This window comes from Mauremys mutica, chromosome 1, assembly GCF_020497125.1.
Source record: "Mauremys mutica isolate MM-2020 ecotype Southern chromosome 1, ASM2049712v1, whole genome shotgun sequence".
In the NCBI taxonomy this organism is placed as follows: domain Eukaryota; kingdom Metazoa; phylum Chordata; order Testudines; family Geoemydidae; genus Mauremys; species Mauremys mutica.
The window spans coordinates 330,916,224-330,937,597 of NC_059072.1; the positions used below are offsets into that span (position 1 = coordinate 330,916,224).

Below are 21,374 nucleotides of genomic sequence, written 5' to 3' on the forward strand. Positions count from 1 at the left end.
CAAGAAGGAAAAAATATTTAAAGCAACAGCACGAGCTTACTCACATGGGCAACCCATTTGCGTATGATGGACCAGAGCTCATTGATATAATGATGAAAATAGTCTTCAGCATCCGACGAAGTGAGCACGAAAGCTCATGCTCCAATACGTCTGTTAGTCTATAAGGTGCCACAGGACTCTTTGCTGCTTTTACAGATCCAGACTAACACAGCTACCCCTCTGATGAGTGATGAGGTAGTTAAAGATGTCAATCAAATGGCTACTGTGGGTAATGACTTGTATGCAGCCTTCAAAACCTAAAGAATTATCCAAGGCACCATCAATATATGGGTTTCAGTCATGAAGAACAGACTAAAGATGGACTTGAATGCAAAGAAGAAAGTCAGAGTGAAGATGACAGAAACTATTACAGAGCTAAACATAGACAAGTAATTGTTTGCTCATCTCCTGGTCGTGTCCAGATCTCAGTGTGATGTTGATCTACGTGAGACTTTGGGAAGGTACAAGTTCACTATAGTACTGTGATCGATGTTTGAATGTGATGGAACAATGAATGTGTGCCAGGCAAAAAGCAAACCAATGCACATCTTATATGGTCTTCCTAAGCCAGCACCTACTGACAACATGACCTGTACCTTATGCCAGAAGAGGCCTTTCAGTGTAGCAATCATAGATTGTAAGGCTGAGGTACAAGCTCTTAATCCAGAAACTGTTAACACCTACCAAGATTTGACCAAACACTTCATTATGGGACTACTGAGAAAATACGGGGCCTATGATGAAGTCCACCTTGCATTTGAAACATATGCAGTTAAAAGTATTATGAGAAAGAAGAAGCTCCATGGTACTGCATCTGCCCAATACAAAATCACTGAATACACAAACATCTCCAATGTCACAATGAAGAAGTTACTGTCTCATTCTTTCCTGAAGAGTTAGTTAATCACATACCTTGCAGGAAAAATACTCTAGCATGCAAAGAATTGCTCAAAGAATTTTGTCGACGCATGGCATAATGAAGCTAGTCTTTCATTGTTCAGTGGAGTTTCTTGGTTGTGCCCAAGAGGAGGCTGACACTAAAATTATCTTGCATACCATCAATGTCAAAGAGAGAGGTGTTACTAAACTCCAGATTTTTACATAGGACTCAGATGTTCTAGTGGTCTCTGTGAAATGCTATCCAAGACTTCCTCAAGATTCTGTTTTTGTGCCTGCTCCTGGGGAACAGAATTGTAGTATATCCCTCAGAGATGTGTTCCTATCATTCAGGCCACTAAAAGCTGCCATACCTCCAGGTTTCCATGCCCTTTCAGAATGTGATACTATTAGAAGGCTGGCTGCAAAGATCAAATTATCTTACTGAGAGACATTTGATTTAGCCTCTGAAGACTAATTCCTTAATATGAAGGTGCTCAGAACAGTTGAGACAGTCACTTATGAGGTCACAAATGCACCAACATTATGATACTTGCAAAGCTATGATAGTGGATGATTTCAAATAGGAAAATAAAAACCGACAAGGGGTGCATTTAAAAAATCTATAGCAATGGAATTGCTCTGTGATGATCAAGAACATCCATAACTCCCTCCCCTATCAGGCATGGATGGTTGTTGGAAGATGGACTGATCACACGAGTTATGTCTGAAATACCATGTGCTCCCGAATCAGTCCTTTAGCTAATCAAATGCTTGTATGCAAAGACCAGATGCTCACCACCCTTACCTTTCTATCACTAACATGTTCACAGAATGAGACCTACATTATACTCCCAGGCTAATTAGAAAATATGACTTATGGTGACAGACTAAAGAGCTCAATCTATTTAGCTTAACAAAGAGGAAGTTAAGGAGTGACTTGATTACAGTCTACAAGTATCTACAGGGGGAACAAATATTTAATATTCAATATAGCAGAAAAAGATATAACAATCCACTGGCTGGAAATTGAAGCTAGACAAATTCAGACTGGAAATCCAGCAGGCATTTTTAACAGTGAGGTTAAATGACCACTGGAACAATTTACCAAAGGTGGTGGTGGATTCACCACCATTGATCATCAAGAGTGGATGTTTTTCTAAAAGATATGCTCTAGGTATTATTTTGGGGAAGTTCTATGGTCTGAATTATACAGAAAGTCGGATTAGATTATCACAATCATCCATTCTGGTTTTGGAATCCATCAATCTGTGAAAATTTCATTCAGATTGAACAAACCATTTTGACACATCATTTCAAAAGTGTTCATTTGAAACTACATGTTGAAGAGCTTTTTTCCCCTCAAATTCTTTTCCCTGGGTTTTCTTTTCAGCTAAAAAAACTTCTGAATTTATCCCAAGCTCAGGAATAGTTTCAGTGCCCTGAAAAAAGCACTTTTCAGTAAATGTAATGTACGCCAAAAAATATTGCCCAGCTCTAGCCACAGGCTTCTCAATAAATGAGAGACAATGCAATAATTAGTGAGCTACTCAAAATGAATAGGTGTTTGCTTTTTTAAAAAGATAAATTGTATACTGATTTTCATAAAGAAATACTGAAAAGTAAATGACGTGCAGCTTGTATAAATTTCCAAATACTGCATCTTTCACAGGATAGCCAATAGAATTATGCTATTTTACAACGTGCCAAAGATGCAAGACTAGACAATACAAGATGAGACAATGCCACACAGACATAACATGTTAGTGTAGGGGTAGCACTAATAAAATAGGGGAAGTCTTACATGAATAGGGAGGAAAACGAAAGAGGGGACAGGGGAGGGAAAAGGTGGAAGGTTAGGTAGAATGGAGGTCTGGTATTATTTGAGCCATCTCAACATTTTTAATCCAAATGTATCTAGGAAAGGGGTCCAAATTTCTCTGAATTCATATAACGGCTCTCTACAGTGATAAGCTATTCTTTCTTTGGCTACTAATGCAGACAGTCCAAATACCATTGCTCTATGCTGGACATAGGTCTACTATTCCATTTTTGTAAAATCATGCACTTGGTGATCATTGCAGCTCTCAAGAACCAAAGTCTTTGTGATGGAGTTAAATCCAACTTATCAGGTAAATAACCTAGGATATAATTTTCAGCTGAGGTTTGGTTGCTTAACTGCTTCCATTTCAACCAATGGGACTATTCTTCTAAATACTATTCTTTGTGAGTAACGGTTGTAGAATTGGGCTCTAAATTCTACCACAATTATATGGCAGATAAAAAATAGGTCAAATTTTAGGCCTAAACTTTTAAAAAGTGAACATTTAATTATCTGATAGTACTCTATTATGGAAAAAAAGCTGTTTTATGGTCCTTTAGAGATGTAATGTAAACTAAAATGAAAGCCAAATTATACATACTGTAAGTACTTAGATATTTATAACAAATATTTGAGAAGGAATAATTGAACACCATTGCTTACACTGGTCTGCCTTTCTGCTGTTAATAGTGTGTTTCAGAGTGCATGCAACAGTCCATTTATTTAGTTCCTATATGGTATATTGAAGCCTGGAAACGAAGAGCTCACAAGTAAGACTAAAAGTTCCTCACCATTTTCATGATGCATTTGCAAGCCTACTGTAAATGAACACTGGGTAATTATTCACAGTACTAGTGGGCTTACTAAGTAACTACTTTTCAACATGAATATGAATTGCATAATTGGGCATTAAGAGTAAGAGAAGCACAATAATTTTGCTTTTATGTCGATCCTAAAAAGTCTGGTTATCTCTGAAGCTGCAGTTAAGAACAATCACTTTCGACTCAGTTGTGCACAATCCTCTATGTCAGTGATACTCATGAAAATTTTGTTGGCATATGCTTAATAACAGAACAAATGCTGGGCGAAATATTCTGAGTATGTGTGTGGTGCTTAGTAGAGAGATAGTACTACAATAGGTAGTAATAATAATGATAAGAAAATATATTTTACTTTCAAGTTTGAATGCATTACCAACAATGATTAAATAGCACAGAATAGTGTCTCTAAATATGATGCAATACCAAATATCTCTACATGTGTGAATAATTAGTGTTCATTTAGAACTGTCTTGCAAATGTATTATGAAAATTTACCAGCCCAGATACAAAATCTACTCAGTCACCTTGTCCCATTATGGTGATAATGAAATGGGAAATTTCTTACTCCGTAATTTCTTTTCTTCTAGCTGTCTCATACAATTCTGTGATGCCTGGACTGTTCCCCTCCTCTCTGCAGTTCTAGAGTCTGTTCACTGTTGCACCACAGCTCATTTTGGCCACACACCCTTTTCCAGCTTGCCACCAGAACAATTCATATAATATGCAAAAACTCTTAGAATATGGTAATATTAATAACATTAAAGTCAACAAGTGAACTATGTGCAGTAAGCTATCCAGCCAACAAACTAGAGACATTTAAAAAGTAATGTTGTTCCTTGGCTAATGAAGCCATTCCAGGTTGGGTAGAATTTTGAGAGACACTGCTAGCAGAAAGGAAATTTTCCATACTACAACTAACTGTCTCCCACAGTTCTGTGATGCATGGGAAGTAGGGAGCAGTAAATATTAAACGAGGGATAAAGAAAGACAAATAGAGAAATTTTCCCTTGAAAGTAAATGCCTGAATGACAAGTCACTTTTGCAATAGTGCATGCAGCACCTTCTGCAGATGCTTCTTTCTGAAAGAGGACAAAAAATCCACTTAGTAATGTTTAAGAAAAGGTATAGCTTGAAGATCATGTTGCTGCCTTACAGATTTCTTCAGCTGAAGCACAAGTTTGTTCTGCCCATGACATCACCAGAGATCTTGTATAGTGTGCCTTGATTCCTCTTAGAATACAGTAACTCCTCACTTAGCATTGTAGTTATGTTCCTGAAAAATGCGACTTTATGTGAAATGATATTAAGTGAATGCAATTTACCCACACAAATTAATGTAAATTGGAGGGAGTTAGGTTCCAGGGAAATGGTTTTTGCCATACAAAAGACATTATATACATGTACAGTATATGTTTTAAACAATTTTAAACAAACAGTTCAATATTGTACACAGCAATGAATGATTGTGAAGCTTGGTTGAGGGAGTGGAGTAAGAGGGTGGAATATTTCCCAGGGAAGGCCTTTCTGCTAAATGATGAACTAGCACTCGGCTGAGCCTTCAAGGGTTAATACACTGTTGTTAATGTAGCCTCACACTCTATAAGGCAGCATGGACTGAGGCAGGACGGGGGGGGACACAACAGATGCAGATTACACTTCCCTGCAAAAACTGAACATGATCATGAGCCTATGCTATCCAGCTAGAGTGCACCACTCCCTCCCCCTGACAGCACATGCACGACTGAACAGGTGCTGACTTTCCAAAGTCCTGGGGGGTGCGTGCATAAGTGAGAGAGAGAGAGAGAGAGAGAGAGAGAGAGAGATGTGCATTGCCCCTTTAAGTATGCTGACCCCACTTCAAGTATATTGCCCTGTTAAGCAGATCAGCCAGTTCAGACAGGAAACAGCTTCCAGCAAGCTCCCTCCTTTCTGTCCCTGAGTTCTGTCCCTATCCTCCACTTTGTGGAGAGGGGGTATGGAGCGGGGGAGAGGGGAGCAGGAGCAGGGGGACATCCTGATATCAGCACCCCTCTTCCCCTCCTCCCACAGCAAGCAAGAAGCTCCTGGGAGTAGCTCCAAGGCAGAGGGCAGGGCAGGAGCAGCATGGCAGCGGAACTGCTGCTGGGTAGCTGCCAAGCCACAAACCTTACAGGGAATTTAGGGGAGCTGATGGAGGGGGGCGGGCTGCCAGCCCCCTCCTCCCGGTTCTAATCCCCATAAGGAGGGGCTGCTCCTCCAGAAAATCCTACAAACAGTGGACAAAGCAGGCAGCTGCCAAATAACATTATAAGGGAGCATTGCACAACTTTAAACGAGTTTGTTAGCTAATAGATCAGGCAACATAACAACAAAACAGCGTTAACCGGGAAAACGTTAAGTGAAGAGTTACTGTAGGGCAGTCTGATGGCTTGAATGCCTCCACTATGCACAACTTAATTCATTTGGCCAGAGATAGTTTGGATGCCCAAAGACCTTGGCACTTTTGATGAAAGGGCACAAATAAAGAGCCTGATTGTCTCATCAATTCAGTGCGCCTCAGGTAAATCTTTAATGCTGTACATACTCCCACATTATGTTACATGTTTTCAGTCAGATGCTGTGGATTTGGACATAATGATAGAAGAATCATGCAAGAAATAGAAGAGGAATTCACCTTTGGTAAGAAAGACTGTGGGAGTACTTAGAACCACTATGTCATGATGAAGCACATCATGTGGCTCTTGCATGGATACAGCTGTTAACTCAGATACATCTAGCTAACACAATAGTGACCACAAAGTAGATTTTGATAGATAGAATGGTATGACCATTGCCTACAGGATGGGTTGTTAGGGCTTTTAGTACCAATAGCAGATCTCACTTAGGAAAGATTGGTCTGCCTTCAGGTCTAGCCAGTCTGACTGCTCTGAGAAATCTTGAGACTTGAGGATATTTGGCTAAGACCCTCAGAATCCTGCTTGTAAGTCACTGCTTATGACTGCTTAACACGTTATGGTGCTGGGCTGAAGACCCCTGTCCAAACCATCCTGAAGAAAATCCAGAATAGCTGGAATTCCAGAGTCTTTGGGGTATGTTTTCTTTTTGGCACAATGAGCTGAACCATGACCAGATTGAGAAGGCTTTTAGTGTGGGAGTCTGTGTGGAGGCCAGCAGAGTCCCAATCACTTTGGAGGATAATCCAAGTGCAATTAATGCTTCACTCCCAATAGCCAACCTATGAGTTGGAGAAAGCCTGGATCTGGATGGAGAATGGGGCCTTGGTGAAGGATGTCCATTGTCACTGGTACATACAGTGGAAGCACCAATGCCATATTTACTAAGTCCAAAAACCATGATGTCCTCTGCTAGCATGGAGCTAGAACTATCAGCTTTGCTTCCCCTCACCTTATCTTCTGAATCACCATCTCTAGAAGTCAATGTGGTGGGAATGTATAAAGCAAGCCCTTTGGCCACCTGTGTGCAAGAGCATCCTTCCCCAGTGACCTGGGATAGCTTCCCTGCTACTTTGCCATTCGCAAGAACAGGAAGTTGCCAAACAGTTTTACTGCCAGAATGCCAAATTTGTGGCTGGCACAGAGCCTAAATCCGAACTCTTTCCTTTCTCAGTAGAAAAGTCTTTGTCTGAGGATGACTCTCTCAGACTTTTTATGTACTTTTCTTCCCCTTTTTGTGCTTCCTGTGGTGTGTGGTTTGTTTTTGTTGTTGTTTTTTTTTTATGGTGTTGGCGGGGGGTCTGCTTTACAGGAGTCCCTGCATGAGTGTAGCCATGGTAGGGTGTGTTGCATCCCTTTTTATAAAAAGCCTTGAGTCCTCTAGATATTCTTCCTTCTGTGTCCTCACACTCTGAGTCCCAGTGCCACTACTTTTGCAAAGGGGTCTTGTTCTGAGAATCCCAATTCACACTAGGAATTAGGGAAGCTGTGTAGGAGCCCTACTTTTTCCCCTAGGGAGCTGAGGACCAACTTTAAGGGGTTAAAGTTGGATCACTTAAGATATTTTTTTCTTCTGGCTCAGGTCTTCAGGGTAGGGAAGAGGGACCTGACATGCCAGTCTGTCTCTGAGCCCTGTGCCCTGGCAGTGTGAGGGTCAGCTTGCTGTGAACAGCTAGGACATAGATCATCCTCCGAAGAGCCTGTAATGTAGCTGCGCATATAGAGCACTGCTCTGATTTAGCCAGTGTTTGTGGCACAGCCCTGCCGTAGATTGAGAGTGTGGCAACAGAGGATCCCAAGATGGGTAACATGCAGCGGTGGATCTGTGAGGCTGACACACCATGGTGCCAATTACCCAATCTGGTGGAGGAGGAGGAGGAGGAGAAGGAAAATAGCTTCATTCCTCACTACTGTCTGAAGAAACAAATTAAAAGTAAAGTTGGCAAAGGAAACAGTGTCTGTTTGCTTTGCTCCTGACCAACTACTACCGTGGAGGCAGAAGTTCTGGTGGCAAGTGGAAGAAGGGGGATAGCCAGTATGGGCTATGCTGTAATGCTGAACTGCCTCCAGAGCTGCAGAGAGGGTAAAAGACCCTACTTCACAGAATTGTAGGAGATGCTTGGCCATCAAAGCAAGTTATTCATTCTAAGTAAGTATTATTTCAAATATTTAGACTATTTAAAACATTAAGTTATGTCTCACAATTATCTCCCACAGCAGAATAGAACTCAAAATACATGAAGTGACCCAAATAAACATTTTACTTATATTACCGATGGTGATGGAAATAACTGCAGAAGTTATTTTTAAATACTTTCAATATTCTGAATTTATAATGAACACTACACAAAAGTTTTCAACATGTAACAGGCAACAAACTAAAAATGTCTCAGTGCGATCTGATTTTCTTATGGAAATACGTATTTATGAACAGATGTCTGGTCTCCCGGGCTGGTCATATTTCAGATGATACTAACAAGTAGTGCAAAATTTAAAACTTACCAGGGAACTGATCATGCGTTGAGAAGAGCGTGCAATATTGGCAGGCAGGCCAAAGAAATCGGGTTTATCGTTTTCTGGAAGGCTTTCAATAATATCACGGTAATCCTACAAAAAATGGTAGAAGAGTATAGATAATTGTAAAAGTTTTCAGTGCAATCACAGCTCATGAAAATCAACAGTATATGGTCAAAAGAATTCCATCAATATATTTTCAAAACATAAACTCTCATTTCATAGGATTTATAATTAATTGAATAATAGCATTTTGTGGACATCACTAAAATAGTACCAGCAACGAAATGGAGAAATGACTTAAGGATATGACCATATGACATGATATACCATAGAAGCTGTTAATATTGAAACACTGTAATGAAGTAGAACAGAAATCCTTTTACAACTGGCAAACAACTCCTCCGATAATAGTGAAGTTGTGACTTCACCATACAAAGGCCCTCTGCAGTATAATTACAAGACTTCAACAGATCAGTTTGATATATATCCTATACTGCTATTATCACCACTTTTAAAGTTTTTCACTATTTGGAATTTGAATTTGGAACTATTAGTCACTTCCTCCTTCATACTGTAGTCCAATGCAAGATGCGTCCACTTACATTTAAATCTTTGACAAGCTACCATTTATTATACATAGTATGAAATGTGCAGCATTAAAAGATATGGATACATGGTGATAGGAAGGGTAGAGTAGAACCAGCTCTGTGTCTAAAAGACACTCGAGCTACTGTTCTGGTGGAAGGAACATGAAACAGGGTATCTCTTACTGCCCCACCAAAAGCATGCAAACCAGGTGTCTGGAGGCCTGTCTCTATCCTATTATCCAGCAGACCAAGTGTACTTGGGTTGGGCCCTGATCCTGCAAACACTTACACACATGCTTAACTTGACTACTGTGAATAGGCCATTTAAAAATATTGAATCATAAAGGGTCTTTGGCATACATAAACTATTTCTCAGAGTTTTCTCAGAGTCAAATGTACCTCTGATGCCAGCATGTCACTCTACATGGTGCAGTCATGACTACTCTCTATCATAGGGAACTGAAATCCTTTGACATAACATACTCCTTCACAGCCTGCCTGTTCTATATCCCATCTGGCCTCTCTGTTACCCAGGGTTCTTGCAACCCAAAGCTCTTGATAACTTTTACTCTGTGTGAGGAGGTGTCAGGAAATAAATCAGGGGAGACACGGCCATCCGACCGATAGATGGCTAGCACAAAGAGGACAACACAAGAGTGCTTTCACTTAAAGCTAAACTTTACTTAGTCTCAAGCACTTACACACGTCCGCAACAAGATTAGTAAAACACCCCCAACCCTTGATAATTACCAAAGCTGAGTGTGGCTTTCGAGCAACACAGCGGCGTCTGCCAGTGGGGAACACAAGATGCATCCAGAGGGAGAGACCAGTCCCCAAGAGTCCCCAAACGAGTCCCACTATCTCAAGGTTTTTTCCCTTATTTATACATTAGTAATAGAATGACATGTCCCTTAAAGAAACCTTGTTAAGTAAGCAATTTCAATGATCAAGCAAGAGGCTCCTTCTGATTATTGATTAACCAGGTGTGGGTTTTTCCAGAGTCTGCAGCCTTGAGACCCCAACAGACATTCCTGGGGCATATCAGCAACTTCAACACAATTCTTATCAGGAAGGATGCAGGGTCAAGCTGCCCCTTCTGTGGCACTCAAAACCCCCTCCCCTCCTGCCTTGGTCAAGCTGAGAGTGCTGAATGGCCAATTTACGGCTTGCTGACTAGGCCGCCTTTAACAATAAGCCATAGTGGTTTCAAGCACTTTACTGGTTTGCCAAAGTTTCCCCGTACATCTCCATCTGCTCTCTCAGTGCCATCTTTCAGTTCTACATACTGGACCACTGGCTTCACCAGTTTTTTCTCCTCCACACACTGCTGCTCTCACTCCAAACGATTGCAACCTGTTACTCTACCACACACGCAGCTGGAATTTAAGGTGAGATTCATTTTTCATAAATTAATGTAAGGGCCAAGCAATGAAATCAAGAACAGCAAGACAACAATACGATACAATATGTAACAATACAAATTGATGCAAACTTGTTTCTTAAGTATCTGCAAACAAAGATAACATGTTGTTACACTTCTCACAGGTCCCATTATGAGGGACGATTTGTTAGCCAAATACATTTCTCAGACAGATCTGTTTCTTCCCACTATTCATTATTGTACAGCACATACAAAAACCTTAATCAAGAAAACATCATAAGTTAATTCTTTGTTATTTTAAGTTTCTCTAGTATTTTTATCATTCTATTATTTTAGTGTCTCTTATTTTCGATCTTTAGTTTAATATTTGGGACTTTTCATACATTTTCATCAATATCAAATCTCAAAATCTACAAAAAATGAAGTGTGCAGGAATACATATTTAAGTGCTTTTTCCTGTTAAGCATTAGCATTATTATTGATTACTATTAGTGTTATAGGGCGTAGCCCTACAGGGATTGAATACCCTTCAGCTCCCATTAATTTCAGTGGGACTGAAGTGTACTCAGAAACTTGCAGGAATCTGCCTTTAATTAGTGTGTTCATTTGCTAATTTAATACTGTAAGAAAAAGAAGATTTGGTTTCCATGTCTGATAAGGCAAACATACGTACCAAAATGCTGCAGGAATTGGGTAGAGAGATGGAATATGGGAAGCTGGTCATCTTCTTGCCCCTAAGATTTAAACCTCCAATGACTCTGGAATTAAAAAGTTGTTCCAGATAGGTCCGAAGGACTCTCATGTCAAAGTAATTATCTATGCGGCCTCCATAAATAGCATTTTCGAACAGGCCATGCACAAATTCCCACTGAAAATCTTTGGAACCTGTAAGTTACAAAATATTACTGTCACATTGACCTTTTTTTTACACTGTGTGATGAACATTTCCTCTTATTATAGTTATCCTTCAGAGAAACAAGGAAATACAAAGAACCCCAGTAAAGTAATACAATTATTACTAAGCAATTTATTTCTTAACTGTAATCAAAAAGTAAAATAAAATAATTGTAAAACGTAAAATATTAAATGTTCCAACAGCTATATTGCAAATTTTTGCAAATATTTTTCCTGTGATAAGAGTGTAATTAATGTGTTTTAAATCCTACTGAGTGACATAAATATTGCAGATGTCTTGGGGAACTTTTTATCGTAGATCTCACACATCAATCAACCCTATTTAGTTGGAGAACAAAAGTACCTTCTCACTAGAAGCCATTCCATATTCAATTGTGGCCTCCTACCTCCTAATCCTTTGTCATCAGCCTGCTCAACTTCCCTACCTCCAATGGGTCTTTAAGTGCGTTACAGCCATATCCCTTTGTGCGGTGATCTCATCAGGCCTCATAAAATAAGCAGGGTGACTGAATAATACCCTACCATGCCAAGGGAAGACATTGTTACTAAGATTCTGGCTTTCTGATGTGATGTAAAAAGAGGTCCAGGTTATCTGTGATCATATAAGATCATACGGCACTGTGTTTAAAATTAAGGATGTTAACATTGGTGTTCTGACCAAACTGTATTCAATAAATTACATTCAGCCTACTTAGTTATATCCTACAGTTTCAAATAAAATCTCTTTCCCCTTCACTTCTTGTCCCAAACTACAGAGGAGGGTTAAATCAATGCCACATTTCACCCAATATGTGATTTTTCAGCATGGGTGAAGTAATTATGGTGGAAAAGAACTTTGAGATTCTTCAAATGAAAAGGTTTGGTATTACATTTAAGTTGTTAGAGTTCACACTCACACTCCAATTACTGCAGGAAAAACTGCCCTCACCACAATAGTTAATATCTAGGGCCCAAAGTCTCTTGGTAATATATTCAAACTGTTAAGTCTGCATGTACATGGAATGACTTCCAAAAGTACTAACCACATATAAACCTTATTTAAACCCCATATAAGCCCAGATTCAAGTCCCGGTTTTGCCTGATTTTGGGTCTCCCACATCCCAGGCCAGTGACTGAACCCACTAGGCCACATTCAAGCACGCACACTTACTTCTGTGATAATGTTCAAAATATTTTGGTTTTGATCCGGAAACAGAACAAAAACAAATTAAAAAAACTCAGCAGTTGCCATGAAACAGAATTATCATCCCCCAATCAGCTCTAATTAAAATTATTGGTCGCAATTGAAATAGCCACATTATTTTAAAAAATCATTCTACGATGTGCTAATTTTATAAAGATTTGAAATGGAAGACACTCAGAAATACTGGACTAGGCAAAGAAAGGAATCAGTAATCCTTAAGGAGTAACTTACCATCAAAGAGTCCATCAATAACATCATACCCTGCACGGAGATCAGATAAAGAAAATTCATAAAACTTGGTCCAACCCTATCATTAAAACAAACAAAAAGTTCATATGAGTTATGAATCAATGAGAATTAAATGAACATGAAAAAAATAAACAAAAATAGATGCTTATAGAACATATACAACACGTAAAACCTGGGGGAAAAAATCTACATCACTGGTTTGAAGCCATCTTTTCTAGGCTGCTGCTCAGAGATACACGAACAGGCAGCAGAGAGACAATATGACAAACATATCTGTCAATGTGTTTAATTTTACATAGGCGTACAGGCTAGATGCCATCAGGTGTATGCCAACTTCTGTAGCAACTGACAGTTTTTCTATAAAAACAAATATATTTTAAAAATCCTAGACTAATCAGCAAGGCTTCTTGAAAATGATGCACATGAGCATGCAACTCTCTTCCTTCCCTAACAGCGCTTGTTGCAACAATGACTCTTTGATAACTATGACTAGACAACTCACTTCCTTACTCTCAATGGCTTTTTTGAATTTCAGTTTCCTTTCAGACTTTGATAAGTATGTCTGCTTCTTTTAACCACTGCCTACAACACACGCCAACCATTTTACTCCTCATCTTATTTTACCTCTATATTAAGAAAAAAAAAACCAGAAAAACCAATGCAGCAAGCCATCAGCAAGCAAGCAGTGATGCCTGCAACATGTACATTCTTAATTGCTGGCACAGTACCTAGATCCTTATTTGTTGGTGATTGTATTATTATTTGTATAGTATTAACATACACTAAATAATTTACAAACAGGTATAAAGACAAAAAAGTACCTGTCTCAAAATGTTTACAAGGCAAAGAGGTATATAGGCACAAAGGGGGCTATACACCATATATGAAATACATTAAACTAGCTGACTAGTAAATCTCAAAACAAATTGTTAATGGAGATCACCAGCAAATAGCAGTGTTTCTGGTAGGAGTTCTGCAGGGAACTATTCTCACTTCAAAACTATTAAAATTTCTAATTAAATTATCTGGAAGAAAATATAAAATCATTGCTGATAAAATTTGTAGATGAAACAGAGATAGGTGGGATGGCAAATAATGATGAGAATGGGTCATTCACACAGAGTGACTTAGATCAGTGGTTCTCAAAGCCGGTCCACCGCTTGTTCAGGGAAAGCCCCTGGCGGGCCGGGCCGGTTTGTTTACCTGCTGCATCCGCAGGCTCGGCCTATTGCGGCTCCCACTGCCCTTCCCGCAGCCCCCATTGGCCTGAAGCGGAGAACCACGGCCAGTGGGCGCCGCGATCGGCCAAATCTGCGGATGCAGCAGGTAAACGAACTGGCCCGGCCCACCAGGGGCTTTCCCTGAACAAGCAGCAGACCAGCTTTGAGAACCACTGACCTAGATTACTTGCTAAATTGGAGCAATCAAATTACATGCATTTTAATGCTGCAAATGCAATGCCCTACATCTAGGCACAAATACTCTAAGACATAGTTTCCAGAATGCAATCCCCCATCCTGAAACAAGAACTCTGAAAAGGACTTAGAGGTCATTAGAATCATAGAGGATTAGGGTTGGAAGAGACCTTAGGAGGTCATCTAGTCCAATCCCCTGCTCAAAGCAGGACCAACCCCAGCTAAATCATCCCAGCCAGGGCTTTGTCAAATCGGGCCTTAAAACCTCTAAGGATGGAGATTCTACCACCTCCCTAAGTAACTCATTCCAGTGCTTCACCACCCTCCTAGTGAAATAGTTTTTCCCAATATCCAACCCAGACCTCCCCAACTGCAACTTGAGATCATTGCTCCTTGTTCTGTCATCTGTCACCACTGAGAACAGCTGAGCTTCATCCTCTTTGGAACTCCCCTTCAGGTAGTTGAAGGCTGCTATCAAATCCCCCTCCCTCTTCTCTTCTGCAGACTAAACAAGCCCAGTTCCTTCAGCCTCTCCTTTTAAGTCATGTACCCCAGTCCCCAATCATTTTCGTTACCCTCCGCTAAACTCTCTCCAATTTGTCCACATCCTTTCTGTAGTGGGGGCCCAAAACTGGATGCAATACTCCAGACGTGGCCTCACTGGTGCCAAATAGAGAGGAATAATCACTTCCCTCGATCTGCTGGCAATGCTCCTACTCATGCAGTCCGATATGCCATTGTAGATAACAAACTGAACACAAGCTCCCATTGCAAACAATCTTTCAATATATAAAAGGAATACTGAGCAAGAATAAGGAGGTAATATTACCTCTATGGTTTATTAGTAGCACCACTACAGGAATATTTGTTCAGTTTTAGTGTCCACACTATCACAGAGGTTGAGAGGTGACTTGGATACAGTATATTACCCACAAAGGGAGAAGATAACTGCTACTAGAGGGATCTAATCAAGCAAAGACATAACAAAATTCAATGGATGGAAGTTCAATTCAAAAAAATTCAAACTGGAAAAAGATGCAAATTTTTAACAAGGAGGGTAATTAACTAGTCATCAGAACAAGTTACTAAAGGACATGGTAAATTCTCCATCATTTCGAATCTTTAACTCAGCCTCTGCCCTCTTTTGAAAAGATATGCTGTAGTGTCAACCACAAATTTTGGGGCAAGATGCAGGCATCATGGAGGAAATGGCCTGTGTCAAGGAGGAAGTGAAACTAGATGAACATAACTGGTCCTTCTGGCCTTAAAATCTGAGTGGTGAAGTTTAGCATATTTTTTATTATTTCCATGATTTCTGTGTGGACCGTTCTAATTTGAGGTTAAATTTTAAGTCTTTTGGTTAATTAACACATCTCTGCATAGAAGTCTAATTTTAGAAGCCTTTATGGACAAAGTACATTTTGAGAAATGACTTGAAGGAGGAAAGCGTGGAAGTATGGCAGACTGGAACAGGCAGTAGGTTTTAGCTTTAGGGGCCAAAATCAGAAAAGGCTCAGTCAAGAGTGAGATTTCATAATGATTAAGTGATCTTAATTTATATTATACTGTTTTTAACAAGAAACAAATATTCAATGTTAATCATTTTTTTCTTCTTTTTTTCTTACAACTCTCCCTGTTCTGGGTAAAAAAAATTTATAGCCTACTTCCCAAACTCATGATTGTATGCCTGGTTGTCCTGCAAATTGGTCTATCTAAGGTCTGCTGATATCTGGTTGGTTCATGTGCCAAATTGGCCTCTCCCTTGGTCCTCTTCTATCTATGATCATTGCAAGGGCCATCCTACAAATATAACACTCAGTTCTCAGTTGGATATGTCCACATCAAAATACCTTCACGTCCTTCAATTTCCTTCAATTGGAGCAACCTGTATTAGCCCTTAACCTAATTTTATTTCATGGAGTGGCCAACCAATTGACCATCTCAATATCTTAATTTCTATAGTGGAGAGTATGCTGATTTATTTGCTTGTGGCTGGCGATGTCTATGTTCTGTATATATCTGATCAACGTTGTTATACAATATCCTCAAGTGTTCTAAATGTTTGAATGATGCATTTAAAACCAAACTTCCAGTCATAATATTACTGTAGTGACCCTGTAGGTCCTTCAACAGCACCATCAGCCACCTCTGCAATTAGGATCATAGTATCTTTAAACAAGGACCCAAAAAGGAAAAGAAAGCAAAAACAAAAAAGACTTCAATCATTCTAGCCTAAATCAAAGGACAATAAAACAGTCACAGGATAGGTTCATTTAGCCTCAGGTCCAAATAAAAACAAACCAAATACAGGGAAGCTTCCTTTTCTCTAGTCTAGGTACCCACAAACCATGCAGGGCTGCTCCCTTCAACCAAGGATCCAGTTAGAAAACAAACAGACAAGTTATTACTATGGTTATAGCCTCTAGGCTTCAGTATAATTCTTTTCAGTTCAAGCCAGGTAAATAATTCCCCAGTTTTCCTCTCCCACCCAGGATCTAGGTTGAGGAGGAGACCAGACATCACCCTCCCTCCCTTGAAAGTATCTTTTCCTTTTTTATAGCTTCCACCACTTATGAGACATAGCTGTCAATTCTACCTCCTAACATTCTACAGGTCCCAGTTCCTCTCTCCAAGTTTGGCAACTTGGTGATCTTTAAGGGCTAGTTTCTACCTTTCTGTTTAGTGAAGAGGCTTTTAATGCTTTATTGAATCAATCAAAGAGGGAGCACATACACCTTGTCACAGAGCCCCAAACCTGTATCAGGATCAGCTAACTCAGACCTCTAAGCCATGAAGAGTGCCACTGGAATCAATGGGACTCTGAAAAGCTGTAGGTGTCTGTGCTATTAAGTCCCAGTTCTGTACTGAGGCTATATCCAATCATTAGTAGCCACCACAAAGTTCTACATCAGTAGCCATATTTATCACTTCTGCATGCCCAAACATACACAAAAGTGCATATTTTACTTTAAATAGCAAACTTAAAAGCTGGTATATGAAATTATTTCATTATGACATGAAAGAAAATATTTTAGTAAACAAACAAAACATTGGCAAGAAATTAGAGTACTTACCTGAGGGATATAATTTCTTCTTTCTTGGCATGCAGCATGAAACCATGCCAAACTAAAGAGTGCATGGGCTCGAGACATATTGCCCTTTTTACTAATCTGCTCTGGAGTCCAAGATTCATAGGTTCTCATCAAGTTCTTTTTTAGGCCTGGAGGGGCCTAGGTAGACAAAAACAACATATACATGTGTGTTTATATATATATATAGTTAAACAACAACATCAACAACAGCATATATATATATATATATATAACAATAGCATATATATATATATATATATATATATATATATATATATATATATATATGCTGTTGTTATATGTCTAACACTAATTAATTCCTAAATCTTCAAAATTAACTTAATTAGATTTGGAAAATAAGAGAAAAGGATGATTAAACAATTATAGTAGGTGGCCTAATAATATAATCATCTTAGACTGGAGATAATGTTGACTCACTGAAGCGAATTCTGAACAGAACAATAAACAAATTAGGGGGACTGAAATGCAGTATAAGAAAGATTAAGTAAAGACCATCAGCTTGAAATGTGTTCATTTAAAACAGACTGAATAAAAATTTGTTCAAATACAAGTCAAATAGTTTCTTGTTTTACAATCACTATTACTACTTATTATTTATGTTTCAATAAAGCCTAGTGGTCTTGATCAAAGATCAGGGCCCCCTGTGCTATGCATATAGTCATAGTACATACATATGATAAGAAGAGACAGTCTCTGCTCAAAAGTACAAGTCAAGAGACAACATAAAAACATAAGATGTGGAGAGCACAAGGGAACAGTGAGAAAATTATGATTACTGTAATAAGAAGGTAACACTACATAACAGTTGCTAAGCCATTATCAAGTGTTTTTTGTAGATATAAGGACACAAGAATGGCCATATTGGCTCAGATCAATGGTCCATCTAGCCCGGTATCTGGTCTTCTGATAGTGGTCAGTGCCTGATGCTTCAAACGGAATGAACAGAACAGGGCAATTATCGAGTGGAGAGGTGGTGTCAAAGGGGAGTTAGGTTTAAATCATGTTTTCTTATTTGTAAAGATTTTTTTCCTCTTCTTTGAAAAAGAGAATGTTTTTGGCTAATTTCGCCTACTTACAACAACCTTAAGGTTACTTGTAACAGTAGCAAAATATTTTCTGACTGATTTTTTAATAAGTTGATGATTTGCCTAAAAATAAATATGTACATCTTGACCAGATGATGATTAAGGGGCTTTGAAAACCATATAATAATCACCAGTGAAAACAAGCCAAGTGAACAACTAGTATCCTTAGTAAGAACAAGATGTTGGGATTACAAGAAGAGAGAAAGGAAAGAATCAGTGCAGTTATATCATTGTGGAGCCTAAGTGATTTTAGAGTTGATGGCTCCAGCACCAAGGAGCTAGATCAGAAAAGGGGCTAGAATCTCAGAGACTTTGTGGCTAGAGTGTTATTAAAGCACGCAACATTGGTAAGAAGGTGTCCCTACCCTGAGTGCCTAACGTAAAAACTCCACTCAGTATGGAACTGCCAACATTTTGGAATGCAGAACACAGAGCCATCAGATCTTGTAACATGGAGTCTAACTGGAGAAAAACTTCTCAGGAACACTTGAACCAGTAGCGCTCAGAAGAGCATCTACTCTGTCCACCCCTTGAATTATCTCCTTTCTGTGACAAAGAATCATCTGCTGTCAGAGAAGAAGAGCTAAACAATGTAAGAAGCACCAAGGACAGCAAACTGCTACATTCCAGTAGGTAGCCCTAGGTCACCAAAGACATCAGTGAAGCGTGCTCTGAAGACATGGCAATCCCACAGGTACCTTGGTTGATAGCTCAGTACACTGGAATCTCTGTCTCTATTCTAGGATAGCTTGTAGCCATGAACTGACTTGGGCAATAAAGTCTCATGGCAAAAACCTAAATAGATGCCAGTGCTCAGAACTGTCTTTCCAAATCAAAGAATCAAGGGAGCCCTTCTGTGACAGATGCAGTCAAGCAATTTCCTTTCAGTGAGTACCATCAAATCATGGATGGTAACTAATGCTCACAAAAGCTCTTTGCTGCTTTTACAGAGCCAGACTAACACGGCTACCCCTCTGATACATAATGCTCACATATCACCCCAGCCTGCTTGGCATCTAAGGAGAGAGGGGACACCAATATCTTTAAAGCAGCTCCATGCCAGATGATGATTAAGGGGCTTTGACAACCATATAAACCATGCCAAAGTGTCAAAACTTGGGATATGTCTAAGATGCCAATGCCAAGGAGCTGAAATTCTGGTGGATCTTATCTACAGGTCTGATGGTTGAGACCTCACCTCTGAAGCTTGTGTGATTAGGTACCTCACCTTCTGGCAACTATACACCAGAGTGAAGTGACATCTCACCTTCTTGGCACTCTTGCAGCAAGTTTAAAGCACAGGTATGATGAGGCACCTCATTGATATGCAATGCACCTTACTACCAAAGATGCTCCAGGGTGCCTTATCTGCCAGTTGCTAAGGTATTAGTGCCAATGTGTTGAGGTAGGGATGCCGAGGCACTTTTCCTGACTGGTGCATCCAGGCAGAGATGCTGATGCATTAGATTGCCTATTCTACATTGCATAGCTAAATCTGAGTCTCCTTTGACTGGCATCAATGAATCCAGGCAGAGGTGCAGAAGTGTAGAGTATCACCCCTACCTCACACTGATGTAACAAGGTTAAGGCACAGATAACTGATTGTCTGTAGCTCATACCTCAGGTCAGATATGCAGGAATGCCTCTTCTGCATGTCAGATTTCTGTGTCTTCAAGTTTCTGGGCTCAAGAGTTCCTGCAAGTCTTGACCTCAACACAGAAAGATAAAGCCTCTACAGTCTCTAGATCCCTCCCAATCAGGATAGCATGTCTTAACAACTCCAGCCAGGAGTAGAACTGGAAACTTTATTAGTCTTGTGGCAGGGACCTAAGAGTTTGCCATCCAGAAAGTATCACAGGAAACAACTTAAATGTTGTGTAGTGAGGTACTGGTGGAAGGAATTTTCATTTGAAATGAACCCTGGAAAAACTAGATTGGAGAAACACAAAAGAAAACAGAGATTCAAGAACTTAATCTACAATTTGTCTGACAAAGCAAGTGCTCTCAGGCTGGAAAGACAGACAGATACATCAATGGCAAGCAACTGCCCTAAGCTGTCACAGGCAGATAAACTTCTAAAATGAAGGAATTGCTCGGTGTTTCAACTGGTAGACTAGAGCAGGAAGCAGCTGCATTGAACTGCAGATTTACTCCAGCTCAGAGAAAATAACCAAATCTTTGAAAGAAGCTACCAGTTAAGCCTGAGACGAAAGGTTCAGCACCATTTGAAAACTGATTACTTATCATGACTGAAAGCTAGAGAGCAATAAATGATATTGTGAAACTACCCAAAGTCAAACTGCATCTAAAAAGAGCTGAAGCAGCAAAGCAAAAGATCTGGCAGGCGACTCCTGTGGAGCCTACCTTGACTGACTGAGATTAGAAAAGAATGAACTGAAAAAGTGTTAAAAGGGAGCTGTGGCACTGGCAGTTGGAGTGGAACTTATATTTTCCACCTGATGAGTTTTAGGTGAATTATGCACCCTTAGGCAGAGGCTCTTAACTTTAAGTATGGCTGCCATTGTTGTCTTTTTCCATTACAACATTTTCTTGAGGCAAGAACTTAAGATATTGCAACACGCATAAATCCCACCAATTCTCATTGATTTTGGATATAAATGTTAAAGTAATTTTTGATAGTCTAAGAAGAGGAGACACCTAGAGAGTGAGAAAAAACATCATCCTACCTAACAGAACCAATTCAGAAGAAACCAGTGTCTGCACTGTCACAGACTGAGTCACAGAAAGATTATCATCCCTGGATACTCTGAAAGATCACTAAATGGAAACTAAACCACTAGACTGCAGACTCAGAAAAAACATATGCGAAATGATGTAGAGCATGGTACAGAGTATCAAGAGCAGCTTATAAGGCAGGAATATTAAGAAGTTATCATTCTTGCCATAAAATGTAAAAGCAAACAAGAAATTCAGAAATA

The 21,374-nt window shown here is 39.6% G+C and overlaps 1 protein-coding gene across 1 annotated transcript in view; it reads right to left on the minus strand.

The window, feature by feature from the left end:
* The window catches only part of DYNC2H1 (dynein cytoplasmic 2 heavy chain 1), a 368,188-nt gene that overhangs the window by 120,142 nt on the left and 226,672 nt on the right, over positions 1-21,374 (minus strand). Inside the window, exons 79-82 of the mRNA XM_045019043.1 lie at positions 17,312-17,467; positions 12,805-12,880; positions 11,149-11,360; positions 8,493-8,597 (exon numbers count right to left, since the gene is read on the minus strand). Coding sequence (XP_044874978.1) covers positions 8,493-8,597; positions 11,149-11,360; positions 12,805-12,880; positions 17,312-17,467 — 549 coding nt within the window. The remainder of the gene's footprint in view (positions 1-8,492; positions 8,598-11,148; positions 11,361-12,804; positions 12,881-17,311; positions 17,468-21,374) is intronic.